The 20,884-nt window shown below is 41.7% G+C and overlaps 2 protein-coding genes across 4 annotated transcripts; both read left to right on the top strand.

The window, feature by feature from the left end:
• The first annotated feature begins 465 nt into the window (after positions 1 to 465).
• LOC124012445 lies at positions 466 to 19,167 on the top strand. 3 transcript variants are annotated; one of them, XM_046326073.1, is made up of 8 exons: positions 466 to 596; positions 961 to 1,072; positions 1,229 to 1,311; positions 3,183 to 3,313; positions 6,995 to 7,153; positions 11,537 to 11,704; positions 17,091 to 17,202; positions 17,530 to 19,167. In XM_046326073.1, the coding sequence occupies exons 4-8, from the start codon at positions 3,305 to 3,307 to the stop codon at positions 18,486 to 18,488; spliced, it is 1,407 nt and encodes a 468-aa protein (XP_046182029.1). In that variant the 5' UTR covers positions 466 to 596; positions 961 to 1,072; positions 1,229 to 1,311; positions 3,183 to 3,304; the 3' UTR covers positions 18,489 to 19,167. The 3 variants fall into 3 exon arrangements, with proteins under 3 accessions (XP_046182029.1, XP_046182028.1, XP_046182027.1); XM_046326072.1 differs by lacking the exons at positions 466 to 596; positions 961 to 1,072; positions 1,229 to 1,311 and adding an exon at positions 2,342 to 2,808 and having other exon boundaries at positions 17,530 to 18,487; positions 18,586 to 19,167; XM_046326071.1 differs by lacking the exons at positions 466 to 596; positions 961 to 1,072; positions 1,229 to 1,311 and adding an exon at positions 2,342 to 2,808.
• On the top strand, positions 7,011 to 8,566 carry LOC124012492 (gastrula zinc finger protein XlCGF49.1-like). Its single transcript, XM_046326161.1, has one exon. The coding sequence runs from the start codon at positions 7,662 to 7,664 to the stop codon at positions 8,175 to 8,177; it is 516 nt and encodes a 171-aa protein (XP_046182117.1). The 5' UTR covers positions 7,011 to 7,661; the 3' UTR covers positions 8,178 to 8,566.
• Positions 19,168 to 20,884: the final 1,717 nt, after the last annotated feature.

The following is a 20,884-nucleotide window of genomic DNA, read 5'->3' as shown; positions in this document are numbered from 1 at the left end:
TTTAACCAGGTAGGCTAGTTGAGAACAAGTTCTCATTTGCAACTGCGACCTGGCCAAGATAAAGCATAGCAGTGTGAGCAGACAACACAGAGTTACACATGGAGTAAACAATTAACAAGTCAATAACACAAGAGGAAGAAAAAAGTGGAGTTTATATACATTGTGTGCAAAAGGCATGAGGTAGGCGAATAATTACAATTTTGCAGATTAACACTGGAGTGATAAATTATCAGATGGTCTTGTACAGGTAGAGATATTGGTGTGCAAAAGAGCAGAAAAGTAAATAAATAAAAACAGTATGGGAATGAGGTAGGTAAAAATGGGTGGGCTATTTGCCGATAGACTATGTACAGCTGCAGCGATCGGTTAGCTGCTCAGATAGCAGATGTTTGAAGTTGGTGAGGAGATAAAAGTCTCCAACTTCAGCGATTTTTGCAATTCGTTCCAGTCACAGGCAGCAGAGAACTGGAACGAAAGGTGGCCAAATGAGGTGTTGGCTTTAGGGGACCATGGTCATGGAGGACAACCAGTCTTCACCTCCTGAATCCACAGAGGAACCAGCTGAGCAGCACAGGACCACACACAGTCTCACTGAGGTGAGCCCACTGAACTACTGTCTGATGGTATTAGGTCTGGGTAGGAGAGCTGATCTAGGATGAGTTTTGCCTTTTAGATCATAATGAATAAGGCTATGTAGACACGCGTGGACCTGATCCTCAATCAGAACATCTACTCTGAGACTCTTTGTGGATACGGCCCAGGTCTTGATGAATTTTGTCTTAAGTGTGGGACCATGCCTTTCAATTATCAAACCATTAAAGACTGTCAACTAATAAAATCAACTAACATGTTTGCATAATACTCACAGCAATCCCTCTTGTCCAATCAGAAGATGCTCCATAGCAGGGTGCTCATATCAGATTTCTTGATCCAACACCTCTCACTCTGTATCTCTTACAGTTAGTAGACATGGAGGATGGGAAGCCTGATCTGCTGCTGGTCAAAGAGGAGAAAATAGAAGATGTACCAGAGAGCATTGATCTGCTGAGTGGACTAAAAATGGGGGAGCAAGGTTAGAGAGACATAGATATAGCCTACATACAGTAATAGATATTCAATCGGAATAGTGATGCACATTGCTATTATTTTTTCTTCATTCATAAAATGAAATCAATACAACGTATGTTCACATACTAAAACACACAGTATAATTTATGAACTTGACCAGGTAATTGACTCCGACTCCATTGGCATTGGGCCAATGGTGATGACATCACTGAGCAGGCCAGGACCAGAGACGACATAGTGGAGGTCAGTGGATGGAACAACTAGAAACAGACAGTCAAAAACAAAAACACCAAGCTTAGTCTCCTTGACAACAAGGTGAAGAATATATTTGGTCTGTGGGGACGGGGAAGTGTCGGTATGTGGCGGGAGAGAACAGATTTGGCTAGAAATGTTCCGTCCTGCTCCTATAATTTAGATTCAGAGAGACTGATGGCACCTCAGGTTAACCCTCTAACAGGTGCTGCCTTCAGCCTGCCTTCTATAGGACCTATCAACTGGAACATGGACCCTGTGACAACACAGACACTCCCTGGCCTTTGTCCTCCTCACACTCCCCTAATGTTAAACCAGACCTCAGACAATGCCCGTGACTCAACACTAAACGGCTACACAAGACCATTGACAAATGACAGTAAAGTTGAACTGCAGTTACACTGCAAAATTACTTCATTAAAACATTTTGGATGCATTATAGGTCTATATTGTATTGCATTGGGACCAATGGAGTGGGTGGAGTAGAGTGTTGCTGGCATATAGACCTCAGCCCTCCATGAAATAACACCATATATAGACTCTACAGACTTTAGTGAGTAATCCCAACCCCACTTTTACTTCAACACCTAGAAGTTGTCTCTTTAGGCCTATAGTGTATTGCATTGAGACCAATTGTGTGGGTGGAGTAGAAAGTGTTGCTGGACATGAAATAACACCATATAGCTTCTACAGACCCTGGTGAGTAATCTCAACCCCACTTTTACTTCAGCACCTATAATAGTTCTCTCTAAAAGCCCATATGAATTTAATGTATATTGTATTGCATTGGAGGGACTTATTTGACCTTGGAACATGTTTAAAACCCCAATAAAAAATGAAAAGATCACTTAAATATGATCAAATATGAATCATCGTAATTGTCTAAACATTAACATTTCACATATCATGAATAAATATAGGTTATTGATACTTTTCTATTACATGGGGAAATTTTATTTGGAAAATTTATTTGGGAAATTTGCCGAAAACCTGTGACCCGGAAGTACTTTTTGGTGTTGCGACAAGGTGCTGGTGTAAACGGTTACCAATATCAATTTCATCGTTAGAGTTTTACTTTAGACGTTTATTGACACCCTGGAATTCAAAATATGAATAATTTAACTGTATAACAATATATATTTATACCCCATGTAGTGTTTAATTCGCGTTTGAGACAGGACTTGCTTGATATGTTATCAAGGTAACACTAGCTAGCTGCTTAGCTAACAATGGCTAACTGTATGGTTTTTCACACTCAAATAGCCTCCATTATGGAGGTGCTAGCGAATACAGCCGTGTCAGAGATCTGTAAACTCGTAGACGACGACTATGCAGTGTTTCGTTTGGAAATAACTCAAAGCCAGAAAGAAAACCGGGCTCTTCGGAGGAAACTACAGCTACTGGAACTAAAGGGGTCACGGGAGCGCATCCTCGCAAGTCGTCCCAGAAGTGTCAAGATCCTCGACCGATACAGAGGAATGGCAAGAGGTACATTTTGAAGAATGCCGAAGCTGCGAGGCCTGTCGCCCGGTTCCGCTCTACGCATGTGTGACTTTAGATTTGTTAACCACATACTGTATATGGTTTACCAGAATTGGGTGTTGGATAGTATATAATAATTCCCCAGATTACTAGATATCTTGCGCAAAGACACAATATCATATCCTAACCAGATTCTTAATGTACTACATTTCCTAATTATTTACTCATTGAAAACAATGTGATGCATGGAACATAATCAATACATGGTATATCAAGAAGTTATAAGTGTTACCGTACATCCTTGCCAATTATTGACAGCATCAATAGTGTACAATATACCCCTAACCTAACCACCTCTTTTCCTCCAATCACTTTCTCAGGTGAAGGACATCTCACTGGAGGCCACAGGAACTTTGTTAAACCAGCGGGACACAATACATGGAGAGATGACCAATCAATCACTGTTGATGAGGGGAGTGGAATCTCAACCCAGCACCCTATCATGATAGAGGTTAGTGTAATAGTGTTGCAAATGTGTCCCGTTTATTTCAGAAAGGCTCCCCTCAGCTATTCACTTGCATGTACATCCTTATTTATCTGCCAATGCAGAGTTTGTGAGACTTCCCTATGACATTGTTATCCAATTCTTACATGCTGACTACACCGGCCACACGTGTGCGCCTTCGCGCGCATGTTGATTTTGTCCATCCACACCAGACGCGATCAGGACATGCAGTTTGAAATATCAAAGTGAACCAACTATATTAATTTTGGGACAGGTCATTACACTGTGAGGGAAGTGTTATGTTTATGTATCAAATCAATGCTACAAAGTATCGAATCAAGGCTACTTTCTACTAACTAATTGGAAAGGTTCATGAAGATGACTGGCTGATCATGTATGGAGGAATCATCACTATCACTGTTCAACTTGGCAATATGCCCAGAATATGGGAACCACCGAGGTATCTCAGTCTCAAGGTCTCAATTTGGAGAGAGAGAAAGCCTTGTGTTGTTGGGTGGATACTTTGCTGCCTCAGGACCTGGACGACTTGCCTTAATAGAAGGAACCATGAATTCTGCTCTGTATCAGAGAATTCTACAGGAGAATGTCAGGCCAGCCGTCTGTGAGCTGAAGCTGAAGTGCAGCTGGGTCATGCAGCAAGACAATGATCCAAAACACACAAAGTCTACATGAAAATGGTTAAAAAGCAACACATTTACAGTTTTGGAATGGCCTAGTCAAAGTCCAGACCTAATCCCAATTGAGATGTGGTGGCAGGACTTGAAACGAGCAGTTCATGCTTGAAAACCCACAAATGTCGCTGAGTTAAAGCGTACAAGAGTTGGCCAAAATTCCTCCACAGCGAGTGAGAGGTTGATCAACAACTACAGGAAGAATTTGGTTGGTCATTGCAGCTAAAGGTGGCACAACCAGTTATTGAATGTAAGGGGGCGATAACTGTTTCACATAGGGGAATTGGGTGTTGTATAACTTTTTAAAAGCAATAAAATACGTTTAATAAAAAAATATTTATTTATAAACTCAGGTTCCCTTTATCTAATATTAGGTTTTGGTTGAAGATCTGATAATTCAGTATAAAAAATATGCAAAAATAGAGTATCACAAAGGGGCAAATAATTTTTCAAAGGCACTGTAAATACACGCTCTGTTACGATACAGGAAAGATATGTTTTAGAGCTGGGTCGGAAGAAAACTCCATGACAAAAATGAAAACACGAATTAGGCAAATAAATTGTCCTTTAAAAACCTGTTTTATATAACATTTTATGTGCTATAACTTGGCAAATCAATACATGTGACTCTGGATGACAACATAATGAGGTTCGTTTCCAACATTAGGTCTGTCTTCCTAAAGAAGTTAAATCCGCTTCATGTTTTGTTTCCTTGCCATGATACTAACGAGTATCGCGATTCTGGTATTGTCCCGGCCCTAGTTTTAGCTTAAAAATAATCGATGCGAATCAGTTTGATTAGAGAACAATTCGATGTGATTCGGTTCGATGCACAAACATTTGTTGCATAAACACATTCATTTTCCATTCTAAATTAAAATCTGCTGCTGATGGAGCTCATGAACTGGGCCTCTCTGAGCTGGAGCTGACTGTGTGTGTCTACATTATGTATGTCTATGGTGTGTTAGTGGTTCACCCATCCACAATTGCTAATAACCCATCTGCAACCGCCCAACTATATGTGATAAAGTTAAATTCTGAGACCCGACCCAAACCCGCTAATATAGAAAATGCGCTGTAGGTTACAGTCAAAGATGGCGGGAAGATTTTTGGACCGGTGCCTCCTGGGTGGCGCAGTGGTTAAGGGCGCTGTACTGCAGCGCCAGCTGTGCCACCAGAGACTCTGGGTTCACGTCCAGGCTCTGTCGTAACCGCCCGCGACCGGGAGGTCCGTGGGGTGACGCACAATTGGCCTAGCATCGTCCGGGTTAGGGAGGGTTTGGCCGGTAGGGATGTCCTTGTCTCATCGCGCACCAGCGACTCCTGTGGCTCGCTAACCAGGGTAGCCAGGTGCTCCGACACATTGGTGAGGCTGGCTTCCAGGTTGGATGTGTGCTCTGTTAAGAAGCAGTGTGGGTAGGTTGGGTTAAGTATTGGAGGACGCATGACTTTCAACCTGCTCGTCTCTCCCGAGCCCGTACGGGAGTTGTAGCGATGAGACAAGATAGTAGCTTCTAACAATTGGATACCACGAAATTGGGGAGAAAGAGGTAAAAAAAACTATTTAAAAAGATTTTTGGACAGGTCTTTTGACTCATTTAAATATGTTTCTGCTTATAATTTCCGACATTTTGGCTATTTTGTTAATCAACTTGTCTATAATTAGATACATGCAGCTTCTCTTCTGTCATCATATGCTACCCTAGAAGACTGAATAAACCCTTGCTCACCAGCATAATGTCAATAAATAATAGAATGTGGACTGCTTTCTGTCATCTCTGCTGCTTTCTGGGAGAAAGTGCAATGTATAAGATAAAAAATTGAAATTTTGCACAAAATCTTTCATATGACAGTTTGTAAGGAAATAGAAAGCTGTGAAAACTTTCCAACATGTTTCTGATAAGATTTCAGTTTGGCTTGGATGCATATTTTATGTGGTTGAAATACTATCAGCTTTTATGATGCTGACGGTCCCTAACTGTGCATTTGCAGTGTCTCATGTAACCATACCAAACGTAACATACCATTCTAATTTGAGTGTCCCGTATTTACGTTTACCATGTTTCGTCTAGTCTGTGAGACCAGGCTGATGCAGCCTACAGATAAAAGAGTATTTAATCCGACCGCCACCCACCCTCCTTTCATCCACACGGATACACCCGTGGGGACTACGGGTAATGAGCCAACCCCTGCATCACTAGTGTATGTAAAGGATGTATGTCTATTATCAATGTCCTAGGCACCTGATCTGAGCCATAAGGGAGACTAGGTATTTACCACTATCAGATGGGGGGGGTGTCAATGTAGCCTGTTTTTGTCTCCCCACTTTGGTTCTGAAATTACCATCACCCACTAATTAACATGTCATGTTTGCAGATTAAGTGTGAGCTCGTAATGTATGAATATTGATTGTTTACAAATTAGCTATGACATATCCAAAGTTGTGTTATAAATTAATTGGCTTTCACCCCCCATCTCAAAAACAAATGCAGTGTGCCAGATTGCTGTCCTCGTTCTGAAATGGTTAACTTTACCCAGTATATCTAAAAATGACCATATACACTGATTGTTTGAAGCAAAACTACCAAAACTATTGCTGATGGTGAACCTAAACAATCGAAACGCAGATCTATTGTAAGCCCCCGTTCAGCAGCTTAACTAGGCTACTTATATTTCCTGGGGTTGTTCGGCATGCAAGCTGACTTGTAGACCAATGACTGCCAACACGGGTACATTCTTAGTTCGACACTGAAGAGAGGACGCATCGGTTGTGACAAAAGAGGAGGTATGGTAAGGTAGAAAGACAGTAACATGTTAGTGAATCTGCGATTTGTAATGTTTGAATGGACTTTCTGACCGACGCGTTGACCGACCAATGGGTGCGGACCAATGCAATTGTATCTGAAACATTTTAATTGGGACCGATGCGTTTTGGTTGAATAGTTACATCCCTACCGATTCTACTCATGAATTATAACCTCTCTTCTTGTATCAGTCTGCAGGTCCTGGGGTCAAGCATGAGAGGTCTGAACGAGAGCCACAACACAGCAGAGACATCCAGACTGTAGCAGCAGTTGGAGTGACGCCCCCTGTAGACACTGAGGGCCTTACCACTGCCGTGCCCCAGCCCAGGACCCGATGCAGCATCACGGAGGTCAGTGGAACGCCGAACGCCGTCCTCAAGTCAGAGACCGACACAGAGACTTTAACTGTAACACAAAGGCTCTTACACACAGGATCTGACCACAGATCAGACCCAGAGAGACTGGGGCCACTGGGCTGTCCTGCTCCCGGCTCAGAGTATTTACTTCACGGTAACTCGAGCATGAGGATGGTTCATTCCCATCCGGACTCAGGCAATGTGTTAGAGACTGATAATGATCCATCTTGTTCTTACACTACAGAGATGGACCCTGGCAACATATCCTTGGGTTTAGAGACACAGACTGATCTGTCTACAGGGGACTGGAACCGGTACAGTAATAGTGTATTTTCTGAAGGGTGCCTAGATAAAAAAGGGGAGGGTCTGGTCATAGATGAATTGACTGTGAAAGTGGAGGGCGACATTCCTCCCACATGTAATGCAGATAGTCACCTAGGAGACAAAAACTCACAGGGGAGAGGTTTCATAGATTACAGAGAAAGCTTAGAGACAAATCCAAATGTCACAACCCACTCCCCTTTACCTGCGTTCAGGGATCACAACCCAGTGTCCACGTCGATGGTGGCATTCTGATTCACACAGCCGCATCCTTTTCGATCAGGTATTGAACTCAAACGACAGGGCTAGAGCTCAGGCTCAGGGAGGGGAAGCCACATCAGGCAGTAGTAAAGAGAAACGGTTCCTCTGCATATTCTGTAACAAAGGCTTCAGCTGCCCCCAGACAGTGGAGATCCACCAGAGGGTCCACACAGGGGAGAAACCTTACAGCTGTACCCAGTGTCCCATGCGCTTCACACAGGCTGGTGACCTGAAGAGGCACCACAGGGTCCACACAGGGGAGAAACCCTACAGCTGCCCGCAGTGTCACATCCACTTCACCCAGGCTAGCAGCCTGAAGAGGCACCTGAAGGTCCACACAGGAGAAAGGCTGTTCACCTGTACACACTGCGGGAAGAGGTTCTCAGAGAGGGGCATCCTCAGGATACACCAGCAGAAAAACCATTCCACAAAATAAACCATTCCAATGTATAGTTTAAGTTTCGATCAAACCCTGCATTAAAGACAAAGATGTATTGTCCGCAGAAAATATCCACTGATGTATTTGGAAGAATGAGAGTAACAGATTTCAGTGTTGAATATTCCTGAATAGAATATTGCATCCAGACATTGTGTGATATGAGCCTAAAAAGTCTGTAACATATTGTGTTTGTACTTTGTAGGCTATATGATGTTCAAATGCCCATTTCATTACTTCCATTCAACTACTTTTAAAAAAAGTAATTAATTAGAAAAATGTATGCAGTTTATCAACTTCATGCAGATATTTTGTTGAGGGTTTTGGTTTTCATATGGTGTATTTAAACGTTGTTTATATTTAGTAAACACAAAATGGGTATTTTCATTATAAGACTTTCATTGAGACTCTCTTTAATATACATCATCACACCCTATTCTGCATACACCCAACAGTGCTTTATAACCATTATACACTTACTAAATATATCTACACACTAACAAACACCCTGTAGTCCATTAGACCAACAAACACCCTGTAGTCCATTAGACCAAACACCCTGTAGTCCATTAGACCAACAAACACCCTGTAGTCCATTAGACCAACAAACACCCTGTAGTCCATTAGACCAACAAACACCCTGTAGTCCATTAGACCAACAAACACCCTGTAGTCCATTAGACCAACAAACACCCTGTAGTCCATTAGACCAACAAACACCCTGTAGTCCATTAGACCAACAAACACCCCGTAGTCTATTAGACCAACAAACACCCCGTAGTCTATTAGACCAACAAACACCCCGTAGTCCATTAGACCAACAAACACCCCGTAGTCCATTAGACCAACAAACACCCCGTAGTCCATTAGACCAACAAACACCCCGTAGTCCATTAGACCAACAAACACCCTGTAGTCTATTAGACCAACAAACACCCCGTAGTCTATTAGACCAACAAACACCCTGTAGTCCATTAGACCAACAAACACCACCCTGTAGTAGACCAACAAACACCCTGTAGTCTATTAGACCAACAAACACCCCGTAGTCTATTAGACCAACAAACACCCCGTAGTCTATTAGACCAACAAACACCCTGTAGTCCATTAGACCAACAAACACCCTGTAGTCCATTAGACCAACAAACACCCCGTAGTCTATTAGACCAACAAACACCCCGTAGTCTATTAGACCAACAAACACCCCGTAGTCTATTAGACCAACAAACACCCCGTAGTCTATTAGACCAACAAACACCCCGTAGTCTATTAGACTAACACACATACTGAAGTCTGTTACACTAACAAACAATCTAGTCTATTAAACAACAAACACTGTAGTCTATTACACTAACAAACACCTACTGATGCTAACTTGACTAATCATAGCTGACTTATTATTTTACCCACATTATCCTATTTATATGTCCACCATGATGGGTTTAACAACAATGAAGTCATTCTGTAACTACAGAATAGGACTCAAACGTAATTGGGATGGGTAACTCTCCGGGCCATACTTGCAAAAATTAGAAAAAGTTAAAGGTTAAGTTTAAACGACCACCTGATGAGGTTAGTAGGTTATCATAGGGCGAAATCTGCAAGCTTATGTACAGTGGGGCAAAAAAGCATTTAGTCAGCCACCAATTGTGCAAGTTCTCCCACTTAAAAAGATGAGAGGCCTGTCATTTTCATCATAGGTACACTTCAACTATGACAGACAAAATTAGCAAATTATGGTGGAAAATAAGTATTTGGTCACCTACAAACAAGCAAGATTTCTGGCTCTCACAGACCTGTAACGTCTTCTTTAAGAGGCTCCTCTGTCCTCCACTTGTTACCTGTATTAATGGCACCAGTTTGAACTTGTTATCAGTATAAAAGACACCTGTCCACAACCTCAAACAGTCACACTCCAAACTCCACTATGGCCAAGACCAAAGAGCTGTCAAAGGACACCAGAAACAAAAATTGTAGACTTGCACCAGGCTGGGAAGACTGAATCTGCAATAGGTAAGCAGCTTGGTTTGAAGAAATCAACTGTGGGAGCAATTATTAGGAAATGGAAGACACAAGACCACTGATAATCTCCCTCGATCTGGGGTTCCACGCAAGATCTCACCCCGTGGGGTCAAAATGATCACAAGAATGGTGAGCAAAAATCCCAGAACCACACGGGGGGACCTAGTGAATGACCTGCAGAGAGCTGGGACCAAAGTAAAAAAGCCTACCATCAGTAACACACTATGCCGCCAGGGACTCAAATCCTGCAGTGCCAGACGTGTCCCCCTGCTTAAGCCAGTACATGTCCAGGCCCGTCTGAAGTTTGCTAGAGAGCATTTGGATGATCCAGAAGAAGATTGGGAGAATGTCATATGGTCAGATGAAACCAAATAACTTTTTGGTAAAAACTCAACTCGTTGTGTTTGGAGGACAAAGAATGCTGAGTTGCATCCAAAGAACACCATACCTACTGTGAAGCATGAGGGTGGAAACATCATGCTTTGGGACTGTTTTTCTGCAAAGGGACCAGGACAACTGATCTGTGTAAAGGAAAGAATGAATGAAGGGCCATGTATCGTGAGATTTTGAGTGAAAACCTCCTTCCATCAGCAAGGGCATTGAAGATGAAACGTGGCTGGGTCTTTCAGCATGACAATGATCCCAAACACACCACACGGGCAATGAAGGAGTGGTTTCGTAAGAAGCATTTCAAGAGTCTCCAGATCTCATCCCCATAGAAAGTCTTTGGAGGGAGTTGAAAGTCCGTGTTGCCCAGCAACAGCCCCAAAACATCACTGTTCTAGAGGAGATCTGCATGAAGGAATGGGCCAAAATACCAGCAGCAGTGTGTGAAAACCTTGTGAAGACTTAAAGAAAATGTTTGACCTCTGTCATTGCCAACAAAGGGTATATAACAAAGTATTGAGATAAACTTTTGTTATTGACCAAAATACTTATTTTCCACCATAATTTGCAAATAAATTCATTAAAAAATCCTACAATGTGATTTTCTGGATTTTTCTCTCTCATTTTGTCTGTCATAGTTGAAGTGTACCTATGAGGAAAATTACAGGTCTCATCTTTTTAAGTGGGAGAACTTGCACAATTGGTGGCTGACTAAATACTTTTTTGCCCCACTGTAATGGGAACAGATAACATGTAGCCTTTGCTCACGTGCCACTACGTCAACGATTTTAATTGGCTGTTGCTTAAACTTAACCTTTAACTTAAACCTTTTCTAACGTTCGTAAGTATGGCCCCAACATGTTGAAAGTGTGTGTTTATTATATGTGTGTGCGACTGTGTCTCTCCTGAGGGAGACTGTCGGTGTAATATGTATCACCTGTCACTTCCAGGAGGAGGAGGAGGGTCCAGAGGTGCAGCTGGTGAAGGAGGAGGGGTGTGAGGAGAGTCTGGGAAACCCTGAGGGGACCATGGTCATGGAGGACAACCAGACTACACCTCCTTCTGAAACCACAGAGGAACCAACTGAGCAGCACAGGAACACACACAGTCTCACAGAGGTGAGCCAACTGTAAACTACTGTCTGAATGGTATTAGGTCAGGGCCCGTATCCACAAAGCCTCTGAGTAGGAGTGCCGATCTAGGATCAGTTTTGCCTTTGAGATCATAATAACACTATGTAGACAGGTGGGGACAAGGGCCCGTAGTTATCTAACTGCCTGAAAATTCTCAATGACACAAATTTGGTCCAACTTTTACGCATAGGAGTAAGAGCATGTTATCAACATTCCTATGACTTAAAAGTACTCATATCTCAGGGTGTATTTAAGAGAGCTCAATAGGGGTCTTAACCGGTTAGGAGTTGCCAGAAGTTGCCACCTTACCCTTCTTGGCAACAGTGTAACAGTGATGATTTGGGTCCATCACAGACCGTCAAACCCAGATGGCACTTAAAGCACCTCAAATCAAAGGTTTTTCCCACCACTCTACGCCAGATTATTAAAAAAAACATGCTGCCGTCATCCAATTCACTGGTTTCCCGGGAGTTTTTGGCGTCATTGATTATGCCCACATCACAACCAGTGGTCCTTCTGTAGCTCAGTTGGTAGAGCATGGCGCTTGTAACGCCAGGGTAGTGGGTTCGATCCCCGGGATCACCCATACGTAGAATGTATGCACACATGACTGTAAGTCGCTTTGGATAAAAGCGTCTGCTAAATGGCATATATTATTATTATTATATTATTGCCCTCCATGGATGAGGACACATTCATCAATCGAAAGCGTTACCACTGTATTAACACCAAAGTGTTTTTTTTTTAATGCAGACTATAAGAGTCTTGATGTTGTAGCCAACTGGCCTGGGTCTTCACGACTCCAGAGTGCTCAGTGAGAGCGGCCTCAACATGCTGTTTGAGCGCAATGTTGTTCCCTTGGATGTCACTTTCTTGGTGACAAGGGGTACCCCCAGATAAGGTGGCTGCTAAACCCCTTTTCTACGACCTCTCCCCGGGGCTCAGCTCAATTATAACAGGTGAGGCAATAGGCCAAACATTTAATTTATGGGCTACATAATACAGTGGGCTTTATCTCAATGTAAGTCAAATATTAATCCACCTAAAATGACATGTAAATATTGTTTTATCTGAGGGATCACACGGAGCCTGGTAGAAAGGGGAATAGGCCAGTGGAAGAGGAGATTTCATGTTCTGCATGGAGAGGTGCGTCACAGCCCAAGCAAGGATGGTCTGTCGCATAATAATGGCTTCTTCAATATTGAACGACATCTGCAAACTACGGCTCATCCGTCTACCTCCCGACGATGGACAATCTGAAACTGACGATGACAACAGTGACTATGGCGATGATGATGCAAGGCCCAGTGCCATAGGTGGACAGGGAACGCTTTTCCACCAGCACTTTACCAACCTTCACTTTAGGTAGGCTCGCATAACAATCTCCACACTTCGTTTTGCCGTTTTGTCAGCGCAGGAGAATGGTCTCGTAGAACCCAATATCTAGCTACAGAACAAGAGATTGGAATGGGAGAGCATCATACAGATATGCAGGGTTGGGTAGGTTACTTTCTAAATGTAATCCGTTAGTTACTAGTTACCTGTCCAAAATCGTAATCAGTAACCTAATTTTTGGATTACCCAAACTCAGTAACGTAATCTGATTACACAGTTACTTTTAGATTACTTTCCCCTTAAGAGTTAATAGATGAAGACAACAATGTATGTTAGCAATTGAACCACATCTATTGCAGGATAAATCAATGTTAAAGTTTACATATCTGGCCATATATGGATGTGAAATTTTACTTTACGGATTGGTTATGTAGGCTTCTTCTAACCCACCGCTTTCTACTACATATAATAATAATACGATTAAATTATATCTTTACATTTAAAACCAAAGTCCATCAGAATTACAGTCATTCCAATAAATGTTATACCCCTTAATCTTCAAGAATAGGACTTGAAATATGGAAGTATAGATTTGCCAAATTGTTTTACCTGAGCATAACCCCAAAAATAAGGACTTATTAGCCAGCCCTACTATGTTTGATTTTGTTGTCATGGAGGACTGATTGGGCTCATTGATGCGAGTTGAAAAATTAAAAGCTGTGCTCATGGAATGTTATGCTTTGAGCGCTACTGAAAAGTTATATTTACATGTGAAAAATTAATGCCTTATGCTGCATTTGCTATTGGCCTATTGATTACATTTTTGTTGGTGACACTTTGATTCCTTGTTAATATGCAGCTGTTTAAAGGGCAAATCCACAGAACAATAACAAAATGGTTGACCCGCCTTTGTTTTGGTAAAAAAAAGCTGCGGGATGGGCCTGGAGAAATATAACCACTGTCAGAATAATAGACAGAGCTACGGATGCAAGGACTGACCATCGATGGTATAAATTGTTTAAACCATGTTATGAGGCTATAGTGTTTGTTTACATTTACAATGTTTGCAAACATTGGAGAAAAACAAGCTTATATTTGGGCATTTCATGGAGTGTGACAGTTGAACTAAGCTCATGAGGCATTTATAAGTGATATTCTTTAAGAATAAATGGATATATATATATATATATATATATATATATATATATATATATATATATCCATTGAAAGTTCAAAAATTGATGTAGCAACTACAGATTGCCCCTTTAAGTCTATTAAAAGTGTGCGAGTTTGAGCATATGTCCATTGGGCCTATGGATTTATTTATTTTATCAGCATGAATTAGATTGAGCAATATAAGCCCCAATTGTATTCCATAGGCTGGGATCCACACAATGCAGCTGTTGCAAGAGCGCATTTTCTCACTGGCTGTCTACTGGTTTCAAAAACAATGATTGATAGGCAGCTTAAACGTCTTGAATTCAACCATTATTGGGTTCAAATACACATTTAGATCTGTGAACAGCCATCCACAACAAAATATAAATGTGAATAAAGTGTTTTGAAATTCAACAGTAAGCTTAAATCCTCTTGTGCTGATCGGTGACCCTCAACAGCGCAGCGTCTTGCTAATCACCAATGCCCGAGATGTTCACTTTTGAGCCCTTCAGGTAGTTAAACACATTCCGCTAGGGCACTGAGGCGTTTACGTGGAGGGCCACCTCCTGAATGCAGACAATACCCATTAGACAACAAAATAGTCTACTTTACAGCGTGCATAACATAGCAACTGAATTTAGGTGTACCTGTTTTTGCCAACTTCTGAAGGGAAATGGAAATCTCCAACCTACATTTTGATAGGACGGTGTACCAGCGTTGTTCACATTCGTCAGGAGTTCTTATAGAAAAATGAAATGTGCTGTTTGTTTCAGATATGGCCCTTGATACTAATTTTGTATTTCTCATCTTACTCTGCAAGTAAAATACTTTCCTCATTCCGCCAGTTTTATTTCCATGATCGCATGCCGCATAATGACATGTTTAAAAAGGCTAGAAAATTTTAAAAAAGATTGGTAGTTCTATGTAAAGAGGGTAATGTGAGACAGATGTTAATCATTTTCTATCAAACTAATTGGATGCGTTAGATGAGCCTCTTTCTCTCACCACAGTGGCAAAATGTCATGCGCCGGTGTGCCTGTGCGTAATATTTAACCTAAATAGGACGAATAGCCAATGTTACAATTAGCCGACACCATTATGATTATATTTTATGAGGATTACGTTTGGCAATAACAAGATATCTAATAGCCTACAAAACAAACAATGTTGCTAGCCCTGCAATTGTTTTGATATTAATGTTGCTTAATTGTATCAGTCTTGTTTTTGGAAATGTGGAATATCCTCAGTGTGCCCTTTTTCGAACCCCAAAAATACAAAACGTCATAACACTTTCACTTAACGGCGTAAAAACGTGCTGAGATCAACTCATAAAATTAACCCCTACTCATCGCTGAGAGGGGAGGGGAGGTCCTATTCTGAGCAGTGTGTAAATTAGGTCACAGTCGATTCCTCTGAGATGCTTGATAACTACGGCCCCTGATCCTCGATTAGCACTTCCACTCTGAGACTCTGGACCCTTATCCACAAAGTGTCTCAGAAAGGGTCTTAGGATTCCTCTGTCAACCTGTTTTCAGACAATAAAAAGCTCCCAGCTCAGAGAAGGTTTTAGGATGACACTACTCAGACAAACTCTGGGCCAGGAGTAAAATCAACTCATAAAAGTTTCTCAGGTGGAAATCACGAAAGTTTGAGTTACCGCAAAGGAATAGGCATCAAGATACTTGCCGATGTTGCATAAAACGTTGAAAGGATTAATCTTTACACAATTAAAAAGTTAACATAGCCCCTAGATGCTTTCAATTGTTCAATTTATAGGCATGCCCATTTTAGGCATTTTAACAACAATGTGTTATTCCCTTGAAATAACATGAAGTCGATTCATGAAATCGAATGTAAAAAAAATACACTGAGTGTAAAAAACATTAAGAACAACTCCCTAATATTAAGTTTTTCCTTCAGAACATCCTCAATTTGTTAGGGCCTGGACTACAAGGTATCAAAAGTGTTCTATAGGGATGCTGGCCCATGTTGACTCCAATGCTTCCCTCAGTTGTGTCAAGTTGGCTGGATGTCCTTTCGGTGGTGGACCATTCTTGATACAGACAGGAAACTGTATTTTTACCCCTTCAAAAGGCACTTCAATATTTTGTCTTGCCCATTCACCCTCTGAATGGCACACAATCCATGTCTCAAGGCTTAATTTTTGTTTTACCTGTCTCCTCCCCTTCAACTACAATGATTGAAGTGGATTTAACAAGTGACATCAATAACTGTCATATCTTTCACTTGGTCAGTCTGTCATGGAAAGAGCAAGTGTTAGTATTTAGACATATGTGATTTAGACCTTGTGAAATCATTGTCAAACGCGTAAGAAATACTGTTGCATGTAGGTCTAGATTATTTCTGGATTGATCCTTTAGAAATATCAAAACATTTCAACAACTCTAAAGCAATTTCCTGTCTATGGCACCAGAACCACTGACTCGCTGCCTTTTTCTATAATCAAAACACCTGCTGGTAACTCTTAACTGGTTAGGACAGCTCAAGAGGTTTCCTAAATATCGGTCATCTAGATGACTAAAGATGCTTCAAGCATAGCTTTTATTTTTACCCATAAGAGTAAAATGTATCTATTCTCAGCACTTATGACCAATTTTCTACTCTGATACTTTGTTGATATGGCCCCTGGTCTTTATTAATTTTGTTTTAAGTGAGGGACCATGCCTTTGAAGTATCAAACCATTAAAGAGTGTCAGGTAGTCAAATCAACTAACACATTTGCATAGTATCACATCAACTAACATGCTTGCATAGTACTCATAGCAATCCCTCATTGTCCAATCAGAAGATGCTCCATAGCAGGGTGCTCATATCAGATTTCTTGATCCAACATCCTCTCACTCTGTATCTCTTACAGTCAGTAGACATGGAGGATGGGAAGCCTGACCTGCTGCTGGTCAAAGAGGAGACAATAGAAGAAGGACCAGAGAGCATTGATCTGCTGAGTGGACTAAAGATGGGGGCGCAAGGTAAGGGAGAAATACACAGCCTACATACAGTAATAGATCTTCAATGGGAATAGTTATGCACCTGCCTATTTTAGATTTTTCTTCATTCATAAAATGAAATCAATACAACTTATGTATACATATTGTAAAGTGACTGTTCCACTGGATGTCATAAGGTGAATGCACCAATTTGTATGTCGCTCTGGATAAGAGCGTCTGCTAAATGACTTAAATGTAAATGTAAATGTAAAACACACATTATAATATATGAACTTCACCAGGTAATTGACAAAATGTAGAGTTCTCTCAAAGTCTATTTTGTAACCTTTTTGTAACCTCTTCCTGCAGGTGGTTGGCTGGAGGCTAACAGAGGAGACTGGGCTGCCATCTTGGATTCCCAGACCCAGACTGGTGCACCCAAGGGCTCAGGGGATGATATCACTGAGCAGGCCAGGACCAGAGGCGACATAGTGGAGATCAGTGGATGGGACAGTGTCCTCAACTCTGGAGTGGGGAACAACACCTTGAACCAAAACCAGAAACAGATAGTCAAACACAAAACAACAACCAAACTCAGTCTCCATGACAACAGACTGGCTGAGACCAGGGCAAGGTGTAGATTTGGTCTGCAGGGACCGGGAGGTGTCCTTATGCGGCGGGACAGAACAGACACAGACTCGGCTAGTGATGCTCCGTCCTGCTCCTATAGTTGTGATTCAGAGAGACTAATGGTGCCTCAGGTTAACCCCCTAACAGGTGCAGCCTTCAGTCTGCCTTCTGTAGGATCTATCAACTGGAACATGGACCCTGCGACAACACAGACACTCCCTGGCATTTGTCCTCCTCATAGTCTCCTAATGTTAAACCAGACCTCAGACAATGCCAGTGGCTCAACACTAAATGGCTACACAAGCCCATTGACAAATGACAGTAGTAGTAACGCTATCAGCAGATCTGGTGGCAAAGAGAAGCGCTTCCCGTGTTCATTCTGTGGGAAAGCCTTCAGTTTCCCCAAACAGGTGGAGATCCACCAGAGGATGCACACGGGGGAGAAACCATTCAGCTGTCATCTTTGCCGGGCCAGTTTCTCCCAGTTGTCCAACCTGAAGAGGCACCAGAGGGTTCACACTGGGGAGAAGCCTTACAGCTGCCCCCAGTGTGAGAAGAGGTTCTCCCACCAGCACCATCTGAAGATACACCTGAAGGTCCACATGGGGGAAAGGTCTGTACGCACTGGGGAAAGAGTGTTCTCGGAGAGGAGTTATCTCAGGATACACCAGCAGAAAATGCACACGGACAACGTATAGTGAGTGTTAAAGGAATAATTATTTTATTTAGCGCTTTTCATACAATATGTCACTTTTAAAAAACAGACAAAAAGAAAAAGTGTGTCTTCTCCTTCAGGGTCCCGTCTAATGCCTGGGCTCATAGAAAGCCTGGACCTGGGTCTAGCCTTCCTCAGTTACCTCATGGTTACCCCACTAATAGACAGGGTCAGGATTGGTGTTCACAAGAGGTACCTAGCCTGTAACACAGCACACAATCCCAACAACACCCAAACAATGGCTAGAGGAGGGAGCTTAAAGACTAACCATCTGAGGGTGGTGGCTCCTGCTTCCTCTGGTGTCATTGGATTACAACGCGCGAGGCCGAGGACAGATGCTGACAAGACATACGCCTGCCCCAGGTGTGGGAAGCACTTCGCTAAGACTAAATATATGAAGCAGCACCAGAACGTTCACACTAAGGAGGCCTTTCAAGTGCAAGCTATATTACAAGAGCTTCTCATTCCTGAGTAGCCTTATTAGACATAGGAGTGTCCACAATAGGGAGAAATTGTAGCAATGTGGCTTGAGATATATACAAGGGATGTCTTGGAACTATTCTTTAGCTGTTATATTATAATCATCATGTGAAGTGTCTTGGGCTAAGAGGGTAATTAACCATATAACATTCATTAAACCTTTGTTACCTTGTCATTTAAAATAGGCTTGTGTGCCTGTTTTTAGAGACTAGGTTAGAATAAGGACAGTTTAATTTTTACCTTACTGAGGTGCTGTAGATGGAATAAAGTGATATTATTATATATTCTAACACTTTTTTCTAAACTAGTCTGCTCTCTGCTTGAAAGATACTGATCATAGGAGATTTGATGTGTAGTGTAATAAGCAGTACCGCGTTTCAAAGAACAGCATACGTCACTTTCATTTAACCACACCCTTTGAGCTATGACGCCAACCAATAAGATACTTTCTCTTCGGTGTAACGGAAGTGGGTGTGGCTAGGCAACATGGCGGAAGCAGATGTGGAACTGAAATCGAATGGCGGTGGAGAAAAGGATGAGTGGACTTTTGTCCAAAAGAATGGGATAAGGAGAAAAACTGTTGTGGAAAATACGTCTGGGTTTGATCATATCCCCATTGTATCTGGTAAGACTGCGGTTTTTGGAAAAACAATATATGCCAGACTTGGTGAATCCGTTTCCATTTAGTGTGTTTCTGCTGATCAGAAAATATGAATATAGTCTATCTTGCATTGATGTGTCACCTGTCAAAGGAGTCATTTTTGGAGTCTTGGAAGAAGTCGACATTGCTCTACTAAAGAATGAATCTTGTGGTAAATGGCATGAAGGAGAAGATTTAGTCTTATTGGGATTTTTATGTGGAGTGTCTCCCTACCCGAGTGCAGCTGGGATATGTGTACTATTCTGTGAGAGCCTTTTATATACTTCTTAATAAACTCAAATGGATAAGTTAAGTAAAAGTTAAATGTTTTTTTCAAAATCGAATCACTTCCTGAATTGCAGTAGCTGCGCGTGGGTAAAATCAACAGGGAAGCCAATCCAGGCGAGGGAAGCCACATTACAACCTGTGTGATGATTGCGTTGTCTGCTCTATAACCTGTTAGTTCATAGTCCTATATATCACAGTGTCAAGGCATAAGGCTGAGACAATAAGAAGACACAGTGGCAGAATAAATTAAACCACACCTTTGTTTCATCACAAAACTGGAGAGTAACATCTATCCGGTGAAGTAAACAAAACACATGACCATGCTGGTCAAGCAAGTAAATGTTTCCGACATTGTCGGACTTCTAAACAACTATTGATTTAGAATCATGGAAAATTACCGCAAATTGCAAAGAAAACAGGTACTGCCTCCACTATTCCAGCACCATTTAAACTTCGACATAATCTAATCACCTATGCTTAATCTAATAAAGAGAACTTTAACAAACCAAAAACAATTTAGTCCAATCAACGTGGTACTGATTTCTGTGCGTGCGTAGACTCACCCTACTTGAAAATAATCGCCAAACGGTCTGACTGTTATACAGAACACACTTTACGTTTCTGTTGTCCTAGGCTACCTGGCTAAAATACTTGCTAACTAGCCTAACTTCCTTTCATGGGAGACGATGCACTAGGCCAGCTAGTTAACATTACCTTACTTATTAAACTTCCATCCAAACGTAGTTTTTAAGAGAGCAGAGTTGGAGAGACTTGCAATTTCTCTTGAGATACGTTTTATAGCATACTTTTTAGGAGTGGGACGGATTTCAGTCGGAGACAAATATGGGTAATCAATATTGATTTATACGCAATGTAGTAAACTATAGCCTAATCATATTTAAAAAGTACATCTGCTCTATTGTATTACACGTGTACCTGATCTCGCACGTATGGCTACTGAACTTGAAGCA

This window comes from Oncorhynchus gorbuscha, linkage group LG24 (assembly GCF_021184085.1).
Source record: "Oncorhynchus gorbuscha isolate QuinsamMale2020 ecotype Even-year linkage group LG24, OgorEven_v1.0, whole genome shotgun sequence".
NCBI classification, from domain to species: domain Eukaryota; kingdom Metazoa; phylum Chordata; class Actinopteri; order Salmoniformes; family Salmonidae; genus Oncorhynchus; species Oncorhynchus gorbuscha.
This window is presented reverse-complemented; position numbering and strand designations above follow the sequence as displayed.